The sequence below is a fragment of the Apus apus genome, chromosome 3 (genome assembly GCF_020740795.1).
Source record: "Apus apus isolate bApuApu2 chromosome 3, bApuApu2.pri.cur, whole genome shotgun sequence".
Taxonomy (NCBI): domain Eukaryota; kingdom Metazoa; phylum Chordata; class Aves; order Apodiformes; family Apodidae; genus Apus; species Apus apus.
This window is the reverse complement of record NC_067284.1, coordinates 72,649,438-72,664,730: the sequence shown is the minus strand read 5'-3', so window position 1 is coordinate 72,664,730 and position 15,293 is coordinate 72,649,438. Positions and strand designations below refer to the sequence as shown.

Sequence of the window (15,293 nt, the reverse complement as noted above, 5' to 3'; positions counted from 1 at the left end):
CAAGAAGAATGAGATCAGTTAGTCTCTCATTTAAAATCATATTGAAGTTGAAAGACTGGCTTAACACCATTATTACATACAACCCTGACTTGTAATTTAAACCTAGGTTTTTTTCAAGCATATAAATGTAGGTTTTTAACAAACAAAAATAAGAAATGTACATTTTCTGTGTGGCCAAGGAACTGGGACCACCCACAGACCACCTCACCTCACAGTAGGTTCTTGCTGTTGCACTAAACAGCTTTTGTGTTAAAATACAAGCAACAAACTTCTGCGTAAGGTAAAGCATTCACTGGATATAGGTGAGGGCTACAACTTCTTAAAAAAACATAAACCCCACCTCCCTACACAACTGTTAACTCAGCCAGAAAAGGATACCCCAAAGCTGAAGAGTCTAAGGAAGCTGAACACCACAGCAATCATATTGGTCCCTGCTTTATGACTGTTCTCAGAAATAAACGTTTATTTCCTAATCAAGACTGAATACACCATCTTAGGTGAGACAGACCTTTAACCCAAGCAAAACAATCGCTTTGTTTTCTTTTCTGATCCAGAGTTGAACATGATGTTGGGCAGATGTATTTACTTCTCTGAGAGTACAATCCTGAAAGCAGCTAATTTCATTTTCAGGTTATGTCTTCATTTATTTAAATGCATGATAATATAAAGCACATATTGTGTAAACTCCATTAATAGGCAAAAGCTTGCTAAAGGTAGGGAGTAATTATGCTGCAAAACCTGTTAGCTATGCAGTACCTTGTGTTAACACTACCACAGAACATCCATGGACCTTCTTCAACATATAGATTGCTTTTTTTTCCCCTACATTTTGACAGTTTGGATGCAGACTGTGTTGAGCAGTGATTTGGCAAGCCAGTTCTGGGCGGTCTTTTATGTTGATACAAGATACTAAAGCATACTGCCTATCATACCAGCTGGTAATGACTGAGCCACACAAAATGCAGTTAAGGGACAGAGAATCCCATCCTACTTTTTTAAAAATTAAAATGACAAAACTTACACTAAGTCAGAATTGGAGAATGTTAAAAAAGGAGTGCAATAAGCTCACTCAGACTTTAAGGATTCAGATGCTATAAAAAGTTACCAATTAGAAATAAACTGTTGCATAATAATTGCCATGTAAATGAAACCATTATTGTAATCTGTCATTCCAAAGTAAATGCTACATCACAAGAGAACAAGAAGGGCACAAAAGAGTCTGTAACAGTTATTGATTAAACAAAGGAGATGACACTACTTTGAACAGATGAAAGACATAGTTTAATCTAGAAAATCTATTTTCAAACATTTACCTCATCGTGAGTTTCCTGTTTTTTTAAGCCAGCACACTTCGTTATTATAAGTTCATGGCATCTCTTGTGGACTACACAAGTGCAAACTATAAATAAAAAATGGATAAAAGAATGAGTTTTCATAAAGATTGATTTTAAAGCAAAAGACTGAACTCAGAAGACTAGAAATACTGGGAGACTTGAAAGACTGGAAGAAATTGGTAAGTCTGGCTCACAAAGGCAGAAAATGATGGACTTCCAAAGGACAATTAATTTTAAGAGAAATAAAGTGTATATTCCAAAATCCCACTATGTAAAACTACAAATTATTTTCTGAAATATTAACCATGATTTTTGCAAATTTAATTTCTTTATCTGTTGAAGTCCATGATCTCCACATTATATGAGACACAATGGCAAAAACAATTTCTGTCTGAAGAACTTCCAGAGGAAGAGACATAAGGATAACTCGTTACAGTCCAAGAACAGAAAAAACAGGTTTTTTTAATGAAGAAAAGCATTCTTTTTGTGACACATTATCATCTGTTGGTAACAGTAAAATGTTTCAAGAGGCAAAAACACTTTGTCAATATTCATACCAATTACTTAATCAATGAATAACATTTGCAGATACAGCAGGTAAGATTAAAAATTGCAAGGTCTACTGTACTGTGGGATTCAAGGTCAGTAAGTGAATAAAAAACCTTAAAAGTGCATGAATTAACTTAATTTTTTTCTAGTGTTGGTCATTGTTAAAAAAAAAAAAAAAATCAGAAGTCAAGGAACCTCTGTTGTATGTTAATACAGTAGTTCTTATTCTAGTATGCAAACCTAGTATTTGCTTTTATTTATTTACAATGATATCTCAAGTCTTCTGTAACTGAAAAACCACCTCTAACAATTATTTCTACTTGTCAGATGAGAAGCAGAAAAACATAATCCCAAGAGGTAACTGCATAAAAAATTACAAGCAGAAAAAACTGAGATGAAAAATTAAGTTGAGAATTAAGCACTTCTGCAGTCTTTGCTAAAACAGTCTTTAATTATGACCTCTATAATTATCTCATCTGTTTAATTACAGTCTTTGCAATTACCTGGCACTTTTAAACAAAGAATCTCAAACAGAATAAAGAATTCACAATTTTAAAATGCAAGAAGTGTAAAATGAGGTAGTCAACATCCGCAGATACGCCCCCCCAGTTGGATGTGCATTAAGAGATGCCTAGGATCTGCTGTTCAGTGATGCTTACTGTGTCCTACCTCATACATGCTGCCTAAGACAAATAGTTTTTTGAAAAAATCTTACTGTGACTTATTTTAAAGACTGTATCTTTGGTGAGACAAAGTTATTATGATCCTCTTGTGCTAAATTCTTAATATTGTACATATACAATGCCTGATGAAAATAACGTATTATTTACATAGTAGAACACAATAAGTATATTAAAAATGTCCCTCTGTAGATTTTCTCTTACCTTGACATTGGTATCCCTGTTTTCCTATTACACCCCTGAAAATAAAGCAGTCTTTTAGAAAATGAAGAATACGTATTTTAAAAAATTAAAAACATGTTTTCCTCTCTTTACTGGACATGCATAAGTTTAAAGGAATAGCTTCTTCTAACCAACCATCTGGTAACTGCATGCTTGCATGCATGAGATCAGTTCAAAGTAGGAACCACATTTCAGCTGCCAAGAGGTAACAGGTAGGACAACAGAATCTTAGAATCATCGTCAAGGTTGGAAAAGACCTTCAAGATCATCAAGTCCAACTGTCTGCCCTACAACCCCTCTAACCCCTAAACCATCACCCCAAACACCACATCTACCTGCTTTTTTAACGCCTTCAGGGGCAGTGTCTCTACCACCTCCCTGGACAGCCTGTTCCAATGCCTCACCAATCTTTCTGTGAAGAAATTTTTCCTAATATCCAATCTGAACCTGCCCTGGTGCAACTTGACCCCATTTCCTCTTGTCCTATTGCTGATCACCAGGGAGAAGAGGCCAACACCCACCTTGCTACAACCTCCTTTCAGGTAGCTGTAGAGAGCAATGAAGTCTTCCCTCAGCCTCCTCTTCTCCAGGCTGAACAGTCCCAGCTCCCTCAGCCTCTCCTCATAAGACCTGTTCTCCAGACCCCTAATCAGCCTAGTTGCCCTTCTCTGCACCCTCTCCAGCACCTTCATATCCTTCCTATACTGTGGTGCCCAAAACTGCTCACAGTGCTCGAGATTCAGCCTCACCAAGGCTGAGTAGAGGGGCAGGATCACCTCCCTGGTCCTGCTGGGACATGGGCCATGAAGGGATTCAGAAATAAAGAAACATTTACTATAATCAAATAGGCAAGGCCAAAGGGTACATAGAGAGAGAAGCCACAAGCCAGTGAAATGGTCATCAAGCAAACCTCTGCATAGACAGAAGATTGCATTGCCAATATTGTTGCTTGAAATCATCTTAGCTAACATAAAGCCTGGAGACATTTCTTAGAGGAATGTATTTGAGCTCATGCACAATACACATTATCTCACATTAAGAAAGGCTGATTCATTACACACTCTTAAGAAATATTAATTATCGATCACATTAGACCTTATGTGTATAAGGTGCAAATCAACACCTCTAGGAAACTCTGGAAAACACCAATGGAGCTGCTGAAAAATAACTGAAAACTTAATGTCTCCACTTTTCCCTATCTGAAAATTGCCAGTACTCAAAACTAATGTAAATAATTTCTAAAAGGGAGTTCCTCACATATTGTGCAATAAGAAAGACCTTGTACACTGAGGACCCCAAACTCCAGATCATTAGAAGTCTAATGTTCCCATATTCCATTAACTTGCATAGGATACATAGGAGTTCGACATTTCCTAGGAGGAAGATGGTGATACTTAAGCACTTCAGGAAGAATTCAGTCTTCTTGACAGAACGTACAGGCCTAATATTAGGTCTAAATCTACACTTAGGCACCTACACAATATGAGACCAGCTGTCTACCTAGACTTTAGTGTGTACGAGACAGGGAAAGATTGAACTTTGTGGCTGAGAGGAGAATAAACACAAATACAACAAAGTCTAACATGTATGATGGAAGTTTAACAGTCTTCGATTACAGTCTGCAAAACGGATGCCAGTTTAATATTAAAATGAAGAGGAAAAGAACTACTACTCCGTGCCATTTATACTGCAGCAAAACAGGAGGGTATGTTAACTCTTCAATTCCAAGTTGCAAAGAAAGCAAAGTCATACCATATAAAATCTCTGCAGTGTGAACAATACGTTGGCTGCCTAAGGTAGGTGGCCATAAACTTGTGTCCATTAACCTGATGTACTCTGCGTCGCACGGCACCCTGCCGCTTTCTGGGGCGCATGCGTTCCCGGAACACACGTTCTTCATTGTCTTTGGGTGCTGAAACAGAGGAAAAAACCATGAACACTGGTTGCATTGGACCTAAATATGGGAAAATTCAAATGCAATATGTAAGTAGATATTCTTAAAATAAACAAATAAATAAATAAAAATCCTCTCTACCTAGCAATGCAAGATAACACCCTTAAGTTGGGAGTAATTTTTTTCTCTTTTAACATCAAGTACTAACAGACCAGGTTTTTCACTCCCTAGTACAGGAAATTCTATTTGTTCTAAACCTTTATCTGTTAATTCATTCTAAGCTGGGAATAAATCTGTGCTTTATCACTATCATGCACACTGACAATCTCTTTAACAGTAATTACACGGATTCTCCAAACAGCTCAGAGTCTCATCACACTGATCACATTTGATCTTCAGGGAGAAGGAGGGAGGCAGGAAGGGAACCCACCAGAAAATCCCAGCATCCTCTGGTCCCCATATACTTAGAAAGTGCTGACACAAGTGCAAGAAAACTGAGTACAAGTACCTACTATCAAGCAGAACAAAAAATTCCACCCAGAACTGATTACTTTGTAGAATTCCTGATTAAGATCTGAGCTTCAGGCTCTAATAATCCACTTTGATACTAATACACTTTCAGCAAAATATTCAAGGGAAGGAAGTTGTTCCTCTTAAATAATTCCTGTTCAATTGCATATTAGATTTAATGGCAAAGGAAGTAAAAAAATTAAGTTGCTATATCTCAGAATTACAACCTCTGGAAAAAGTTCTCCAGAGTGCATTGAGTCTTTTTCCCCAAGGCTTTATTTTGAAAAGTATCACTAACACCTCCACAGCATTCTGTATGCATTAACCAGAAGCTGAGGATGAATTAGAAATGAAGAATGTGCTATGAAAGGAAGATTTTACAAGCATTTCTTGAGCCACTTGTGTCTCCCTGAAACGGAGAATCAGATTGGGAGGGGACCACATTCAGCCATCCTTTGCCAACTGCATCAATGCACTCACTACTTCAGTGCATGTAACACTTTGAAACATATGTAACACTTGTCATTCTTTGAATTTCAGCTACCCCAAATCATTATAATGTCGTAAATATGCCAACTATGGTCTGTTGCAAGCATTTCTGTAAGCTAATGAGTTCTTCAAGCAACAGTACAGTATTTAACAATAATACAAAGAAAATGAAAAGTCCAAGAACAACTCTTATCTATACTGGTTTCAAGTTCTTTTACAAACATCAAAGTAACTTGTCAGCAACATGGATGGTGGGATTGAGTGCAGCCTCAGCAAATTCGCCATCAACACCAAGCTGTGTGGTGTGGCTGACATGCTGGAGGGAAGGGATGCCATCCAGAGGGACCTTGAGGTTGTGGATGCCCCCTCCCTGAAGTGCTCAAGGCCAGGTTGGATGGGGACTGGAGCAACCTGGTCTAGTGGAAGGTGTCTCTGTCTATGGCAGAAGGTTGGAATTAAGATGATCATTAAGGTCCCTTCCAACCCAAAACTAGTCTATGATTTTATAAACCCTGTTTTTGAGGATTGTAGCATTAAAAGGTATTGATTTAGGGATTCCTAGAAACTGGTCTTAAATTAAGCCAATGGATGGATATCCTGGGAAAATATAGAGCACATACTCATGAATCAAGATCAATTTCTTCCACTGCACAGCAAGGGCTAAAACCCATGACACTAGCAAAACCATTCATGCACTAAAAAGCCTGAAATCCTTACACATGAACATCTTACCAAAACTTCTTACTCAGAGTGGGTTTTCACCCTAAGATAAAACATCTGTGGGATGGTCAGAATGGCATTGCTTTTCTATTTTAAATGAGCTCTCAGTAAATAAACATTGACTTATACAGAAAGCTACCCCTTTGTTTTTACTCAAAAAAAAAAAAAAAAAAAAAAAAAAAAAAAGAAATAGCTCTGGTTCCCCTTCAAGAAAGACAAGAAGTACAAAATAGTTATAAATTATATTTATTTTTAGGTTGTCAATTATGCTTATTAATATGCATTAAGCAAAACTCTGATGTCTTAATAAATACTATAGCTCCTCGAGAGGAAGACTGTCTTCCACAGCCAATACGTAAGAAAGAGATTAAAATACTATCAAAGACTAATTCCAGCTTCTGAATGATTAATTAACTTTACAAAGCTGCTGGAAATCTTTTAAAAGCTATTATTATAGGAAAAAAAAAAAAAAAAAAAAAAGGTGATTTTAACACAGAACTGTTCTTTTGGTTACTATCCAGATTGAAGAATTTCCTAAAGTATGCAGCCTGGATGTGAGAAAGTTAAGAACCCATTCTCCTGGGAAGGGTTTACACTTGATATGATGATCAGCCTACAATACCACTCCTATTTTCATCTTAATTGTAATCCTTCACTTATAGATAAAGCACCTCAAATTCTATAGAGCAGATAAAAAGCCTCTTTTTGTTTTGTCTTGATAAACACAGCATTATGACTTTTTTTTTTTAACAATAAACTCTTAAAACTAATTTTACAGTACTACTTTCAGTTCTATATTTAATATTTTTATAAAAATTCTTTTTATCACAATACTTACAGTTAAAATAAAACAAAAAAGTTGTCTTTTTCAGAAATGCACTGACTTGAAAACAGGTATAAGCAAGATACTAAGCCTGAAATTATCAGATTAAATGGCAGGCCTTAATTATTTATATAATTTCCACACAAACAGCATCTCTGTAGGTGAGAAAGATGCTCAGACAGCTCAGTTTCTGAGCATTTTCTTTGGTCTGTCTTGGATAACATTGTAGGCCCATTAGCCAGTCCCCCTAAACTTACTCTCCTGTTGGTCTGCTGCTCCACATTTACCATTAGAAACCAGACCTGGCCATTTTGGTGCACTGCATCCCCCTTCAGTGTTAAATTGCAGAGATGAACTGCATGTCCAAGAGCGCTGACTCCTCAGTGGTGACTCTGCCTCCACCTCACCTCTCCTTACAGCTCATGTAGGATCCCCATCAGTTGGAGGCAGTAGTACTTGTCTGGGGGGTTGGAGTAGCATCTGGCGTTACAGTGGAACACTGGACCATTAGACATCAGCCTTTTTTTCTCAAAGGAGACCAAGTTGCAAGAGAAATAAATTCCAGGAAAACACTGCCATGCCTTGTACAAGTCACACCACTGATGTGGACCACAGGCACAAAACCAGGCAGAAACCTTCCCAGGTGACTTAGCAGCAGATGATCCCATCTGTGCTGGCTCATACTCAGGGCTGTGAATCCCTTTTTTCTGGTAGCACTAACAATAGTCTTCAGCTTTAGTTAAAATCTATTTATCTCATACTGAACAGTCACACTACAGATGTTTAACTATGTGAAGACATCTACTTAGAAAGGGAGGGAACACTGCTCTCCCCAAACTTCTCTCATTGCTTGCAAGCAGAAAAGCAGAGATTAGTAAATGCTATCAGAAAACAGGGAGTACTTGGGAAAATCCCCAACATTTGTGTGATACAGCCAACTAGTGTTTTCAAGAAGTACTTTAGAAAATAGAAGCATTCCGAACAAAATTAGCCTTTTAAATATATTTTAAAAATAAAAAGTCTTACAGCTGTATAGAACAGATTCTAGAAAATACCATTAGGATATTGCATACTGGGCGTGGCATTTCTATTCTTAGCAGAGGAGTTCAAATTAAAATTATGTGGATTTGTCTCAGTCAGTCTATAAGCAAGTTCAAATATGAACAATTTATTTTCACAGTATTTCTACTAAATAGTCACGAGGGTTATCATTTCCTCAGTAAGAGATGTTTCTTTTTCTAACATATGTTCTGTTCACCATTTTGATTTTGTGTCCTTCACCCCTTTATATTCTCCAGTTTATCCTTTTGAATGCATTTAACTTTCATTTTCAAAAGAAGGAGTAAGAAAGGCTTATGATAATTTCCAAGTGTTCAGAGAGAATACTGTCAATGCAGCACACTGAGTTCAGGCTTTACATGATGGTACTTGAGAGCCGGCAAATTTAGAAATATTTTTGTCTCAAAACTATACCCAGTAATGCCACTACTTCTTTTCATTGCAGCCAAGAGTAACTCTCAGTTATTTGGAAAACAATAGCATATAATTGCTTTTATTGACTTATGTACATACAAACATATTGCCTGCAATTTCAAACACTGAAAAAAGACTTGCAGACTTAGCTTTAAGCTCTTAGAGAAGTGTTATAAAAGTTAGAAGAATTTGGCATGCAAAATTGCACAAAATTCATAAATACTTGCAAAACGGATGTTTAAATGAACTGTCTGGAACTATATTCAACACTGTTAATCATGTAGCATCTGTTAAGCATGAATTTTAAGTCATAGCTCAGAAGATATGAAACTGACACTTAACGCTCAGCAACGATCAAAGGGAGTAAGATTGGAGGTAAAAGACTGTACACCAATAACCAAGGTTCAACTATGTCAGGTCTTGTTTAATACTAAAATGCTTTCAGTATAAATAAGAAGGGTCCAGTGCAGAGCACTAACTGCAACAGACAGAATTATCCTGCATAGCAAAATGTGCCTTTTCTATTTTTTATCCTCTATATTGCAAGTACTTACAGAATTTTGATGACAAAGAAAACAATGAAAAAAATATGGCAGGAAGACAGATTACAGGCACAGGGAGGTTTTTCAGCATTTGTTATTGCTTAGAACGCTGACTTCTAAAAGGAACCATGCTGGACACTTCTCTTAATCTGGAGGGAACTGGCATTGAACAGTGACAAGTGTTTGGGGAAGAAAAAAATAATCAGATGCTTCAGTTAAATGGCCACTATCTCATCAAAGCAAAGCTGTAGGCCATGTACAATGGTAACACTTGCAGGAACTGGGGTAGCTGCCATGTAACCCCATCCAACAGGATACTAACACCTCCATGGCACTTCTGGCACAAAGGGCTTTTCACCCTGGGCATCTCTTGGGTGTCTTCATGTTGCTGTTATTCGCAACCACAACCAGGCAAAACCAGGTGCTTTAGCATCACACCTTAATAATTAAAACAGAGCCTAACTGAAAAACAAATGCAAAGGAACAATTATTGTGCTGATGTTTAATTGCCAAAAATAAAAAGCTTTTTTATCATATTTAAACCTTATCCCTTTAACCACTAAGCATGTATTGGAACAGAGCTTTTGTTTTAGCAATATGTAATGCTTAAACACAGGAAGGATACTGAGGGAGGAGAGGTAATTTGTCTAGTTATGTTAGAAAGTGAGAAGGGGCAGGAACAATGTCCAGGACTCCTCAGGTTTCAGGATGCAGCGTAAACAGATCATTATGCATCAAAATCAGGTCTCAAAGTATTATTCCCACACTCTGTTCTGGGCCTCTGCTCTACAGTAGAAGAATACATACTGTAAATCAAGATTTCTCCAGGCAGAAACTGATACAGGATTTTGCCTTTAATGCTTAAAACTTCTTTACGGGGGGAGGGGAGAAATATAAATACCTCCATATATTTGTATTTCTGTGTTCTTTCTTTTGAAGAAAAAAAAAATGCAACAAACTGATTTATTAACTTTGAGATTAAAAATTGCAAGTTAAAGCTACAATAGAATTTCACAGAGCCATTACTGATTAGAAATGAGAAATAATTGGAGAGTTTACCAAAGTCATAGAAAGAACTATTTTTCTAGAAGTGTAGCATTTCCAGACTATTTCTTCAACAAGAAATAAACACACAGGCTTTGCTTCCTATATTTTGAATCTGCTTTTTTTTAGGAAAGTTGACAGGAAATTTCTTGTTTAATAGAAGAAGAAACAGATCCTTAGATAACACTATATTGTTGAAGAAAGCAAAGATCACGAGTGCTACCAAAGAAATGAAAAAATGCTCATAGAATGGGTGAATTTTAGAAGAGATAGGTGTCTTGACAACTCATGTCTGTTAACATGAGATTTTTACTGAACGCACTGAAGACTAAATTGCATTTTAAAGTATATCAAGCCCAAATAGGGTGGGTGGCTTTGTAGAGTGGGCTCAGGCTCAAATTTGTTTACTTTCAAATATATGTTTATCTTTAAATGCTTAAATTCTTGTTTAAAAGTGACATTCAGCCTTTATTTAAAGATTTCCTAGGCATGCAGATGAAAGTGATCAGGGTTGTGACTGGCACACATTTTTGTTTCAGGGCCTGTTTTAGTTTCCTATTTAAAACAAACAACACAACAAAACACCCACAAACATATAAAGCTATCCAAATTATTATTTACACAAGGTTCAAACCTTCTCTATAAAATTATTATCATGAACACAAATACGATAATATTTTCAGCACTAACTCCCCAAATCCTTTTACGTTTGACTCACTTACTAAAGCAGAACATAAAGTTCAGAAGTACTAAAGAGTCCCACAGAGACTAAACATCCAGTTGTAACTTCAGCACATGGAGAAGTCAAATTTAGTTTTCAGAAATGTCCCAACCAAATGCTCAAAACCAGGAGCATAGGGTTTGGTATCTGAAACAACCAGCTGAAGTCCCCGTGCTGCCCTGGCTGCAGCCCACCTGCACTGCTGCAGCAGAGGCTGGGACGAGGGAGGGTTGGTTCCCATACATGCTCAAGCAAAATTCTCCTTCAAATGACTTTGAGATTTCTCTTAAGAAAACCTTCAGGATGAGCCCCTCAGAAGTTTCTGCTCTCCATCTGCACAGTGCCTGCAGAATTTGTGACAATTTACACAAGCTGGAGGTATTAACAACACGGAATGACACATGGTAGTCTCCAGATGATCGTACAGCATGTTTTAATAAATCTAGTATTTAATGAACAGATTTCTGTTTTATAGGAACTGTTGATTGGTTGATTGGTAAGGAATTGATATAAATATAAGTTGCTACATCCATTTTTTAGACTCCTGGAGGCTTACACAGATGACAGGGTTACTGACCTCATCTTGGGAGAGTGAATATAGCAATTCCTATAGCTGTCAGATCCACAAAGTGAGCAAATCAGACAGATTCCTCTCACTTCCTCTCTATTTGTCTATTGGTGGTATTTAACATTAAAGATTTTAAGAAATATGGTATTCCTGAAATAAAGATATTGTAATTACAATCTTCACATTACATTATATTTTGCAAAAAAAGTTATATTGCTAGAAATACCACAGGGAAGTTATTGTTATATGACAGGTTTTCTGAATAGGTATTTTTACACCTTAAATAAAATCTCCAAGACTTTTTCCACAAAACAGAATTTAGAGGTTTTTCAGTTGGAAGGAGATGTCACAGGTAACTGGACCAAAAAAAAAAAAAAAATCAATGTCAACTAAGGTTATTTTGGTCTTCCAGTGTTATCTTCCAGGGGGAACAAACAGGGTCATTCTAAACACAATGCCCTTATGTCAATAAATCTGCAACTGAAATTAGAGAGGTGGAAATGCATTCTACATATGGTAAATACTAAAGCTATTATTCAGGAGAAAAGTTTTACTCGGTGGAATGTAATAGGTCTACTCGTGTCATAACTACTTCATAAAATGGAGAACAGTTTTTGTGCCACAACTTGACAGGATAAACTTACAGGAAGTAAATTAATTTCATTTGTGGCAGTGGCATTCAGTTTATGTTGATACAGTGCAAGTAAAGAGGAGTATTATTTGCCTGGTGTTAGCACTGATAGTGTAAAGTCCCAACCGGCTAAAAAGGTGCAGTATCTCCTATTAAACCAACTGCTTACTAAAGCTAAAAAATACATGATTGTTCAATTGAAGACTACATATATAATACATGATATTATTATACCTATGATTCAACCAAACCCCACTATTGGGACTAGATTTCCCTACACTTACTGCTGCAAGTCTGCAAACATGTCCTGCAACATGATTGCAGCATGCTCCTCAGAGCATGCCCAGCCACTTGTGATGGTAGTCAATACTCTGGTGACACATGCTCATATTGACTGTCCTTTGTCTTCAAGGAAAGATGGGAAATGTGACAAAACATCAATGTCAAGGCTGCTGTGGAAGAGGAACTTTCAAAGTGATGTATCCATGCATGTTTTTTTTAACACAGCTCCAGGCTATGGAATTATCTGCAGGGTCAGCTGACCTCTCTGCAGGGTCAACACCTGAGCTGCTGGCATTTGTCAGTTCCTGGAAAGGAAGTGGTGCTGTGATGCTAAGAAGGAAAACAAGCATTGTGAACACTTCAGAACAAAGCCCTTTTCTCAGAGGTAACTATTAAACCAGACAGATCCTGAATGACTGTATTTTAAGCATGTGTTTGTGATAGACCAGAGATGCTCAGCAGTCACCTTTTGATAGTTGCAAAAGCTATACAGCACACCATGAAACAGAGCCTTGTAAAACTGGGTTTTCTGGCCTTTCAGAAGAGTTTGCTTAAATATTTTTTCAATCTCAGCTCTGTTCCCTTGCCATAAAATAACAGAAGCCTAAGTGGCAGGCACCAAGGAGATGCCTGAGTCCAGACTCCTGTAGTTGAAGAGGGGTCTCGTACTTCAGGCCCCCTCAGTTTGTTTTTCTGATTGTTCTTAAAAATCTCCAGCAAAAGAAATTCCACAACAAGCTTGTGTATCTTGTTTCAGTACCTTGCAGGGAAATAGCCAATAGCCAATATAAATAATTTTGCAGAATGTGATGCTGATTGAGTGAATGGCAACCTGAAAAAGCAAGTTTTGGCCAGCACAGAAACTACTGAATTATCTGTAGAAAGGCAAAGCATTATACTGGTTGTGTACCATGCAAAAGACCAGGGGCTGAAGATGGCCAGAGACTCAGAAAGATGTCACAGAAAAGAATATTGTAAAAATTCTGCATAATTCTCTAGCCACAGCAAGACAGAAGCTGTTTTGAACTAAACAGCTTCCTATTGATACTGCAGTCACATGCTAGCTGCAGAAAAGCCATGGAATCTGAAGGTAAAAAGGGGAAAGAAAAGCATTTTCTGCCTTCAAGCTACTAAATCTCACAATAATTGTGTTTATTCCATTTCCAGATTGCCTTCCTGATAACTGGTTTCTATCCAAGCTTAGAAATACATGTTAAAAAGCTCACTTACACTTAAAATAGTCCATACCAAAACTCCTAACTCCATGTAATCACATTAAGGAGCTATGGTGTGTAACCTTCAAAGGGCAGAGAACACAGCTTTCAAAACATAGTTTTATACAGTTTATATCCCTTCAGAAGCTCAAGCCTGTGGCATACATTTACACATATTAAGGTTTCAGAGTGCTTCACAGTGGCAGTGGAATCTTCTTTTCTTCTTTTACAATTAGGAAAGATGTCATTCTGAGGTGTCACCACTGCAGACAAGAGAAGTACACAAACTTCAGTAAGTTTTCTTTAAGAAGTGATTCTTTTTGCTTTTTAGGACTTTTCTTCCTTTATTGCTTAATAGAGTACTAAATACTTGCTCCTATCCTACACGGGGCAGAGGAAGCCCATGCAGAACTGCTTGTGATTCAAAAGAGCCATGTAATAACTGAGAAAGCCAGGTGACATTGCATAGCAGCTCCATTTTCCCGAGCAGGAAGAATTCTTCCCATTAGTCTGACAGGTGTTGGTATAAATTAAAAAACACTGAATCCTCAACATTGGCTCAATAAATACCCAGAAAGGCCAGAGGAAGTTTCAAGGGCAGAAGATGACAGTGATATGTTAATATTTTATTTACAGACTTTTTTCTTATACCTTCAGATAATGGCAGATATTTCTCAACATATTAGAATAGAGGCTGTAGAAAATATTGCCCCTCAACAGTATTAAAGCAGAAGACACAAAGTATCAATACCTTAGTGTAGATAACCCCACTGATGGGACTGTAATGGTTTAATAGACAGAAGATGATTTGACCCCAAGCAATAGGACATGTTATTAAAAATAACAAATGAGCCAATCATCTTCATAGCCACCATTTGTCTAATAGTTTCAGGGTGCCTTGTACCTGTTTCCTCGCTGTAACTACAGTAGCTTTGTCTGCTTACGCAAATAGTTTATGATACTTTTAAAAGCTCAAATTATTCAGTGTTGGGAGAAAAATCTTTTAATAGTGAAATAATAAAGCAAATTATTATTATTTCAAAGTCTCTTACAAAGGCTCTGTTTTCTGACTTTGATACTTATGGTTGTCTGCAGGAACAGTATCTAACCACTGTTAAATTATTTCCTGCTCTTATGACATATGTTTGGTAATTTTTTCAGTTTGAGAATGCACCATAGTATCTCTATGCATGTTAGAGATAAGCACCTGGTTGTCACTGGTATCTGAACTCCTCTATGCCAGCTCTTCATTTATCCAGAAAGCCAAATCTGGTAAATCCTTGGACCAGTGTGCAGGAACAGCTGGGGAGCAGGATGTCATTGAAATGTGCTCTGAGACAGCTCCACTAGAGCAACCTGAGGGTCTGGGTCTGCACCAAGGAAACCCTGAGAACCACCTCACGGATAACAGTCAGGCAGCCTGACAGAGAGATCAAGCTTTCTAATATAATGACAAGCAGTTTTAATCATGCTTCTCCTTTTGTTTCACCATTGTTATTTTTAATAAATTGGTTCTGCACACTAAAATCATGCTACATCTTTGCTCTGCAGTAGAGCCCACAGAGCACCCAACAGCTAAATGAGCGGGTCCTCATTT

General features: G+C 37.3%; 1 protein-coding gene across 3 annotated transcripts in view; it reads right to left on the bottom strand.

Moving 5' to 3' along the window:
- Positions 1 to 15,293, bottom strand: part of PRKCE (protein kinase C epsilon) — a 300,604-nt gene that overhangs the window by 108,551 nt on the left and 176,760 nt on the right. For all 3 annotated transcript variants that reach the window (XM_051613079.1, XM_051613081.1, XM_051613082.1), the window contains exons 3-5: positions 4,538 to 4,697; positions 2,768 to 2,802; positions 1,314 to 1,399 (exon numbers count right to left, since the gene is read on the bottom strand). In XM_051613079.1, the coding sequence (XP_051469039.1) occupies positions 1,314 to 1,399; positions 2,768 to 2,802; positions 4,538 to 4,697 (281 nt within the window). The remainder of the gene's footprint in view (positions 1 to 1,313; positions 1,400 to 2,767; positions 2,803 to 4,537; positions 4,698 to 15,293) is intronic.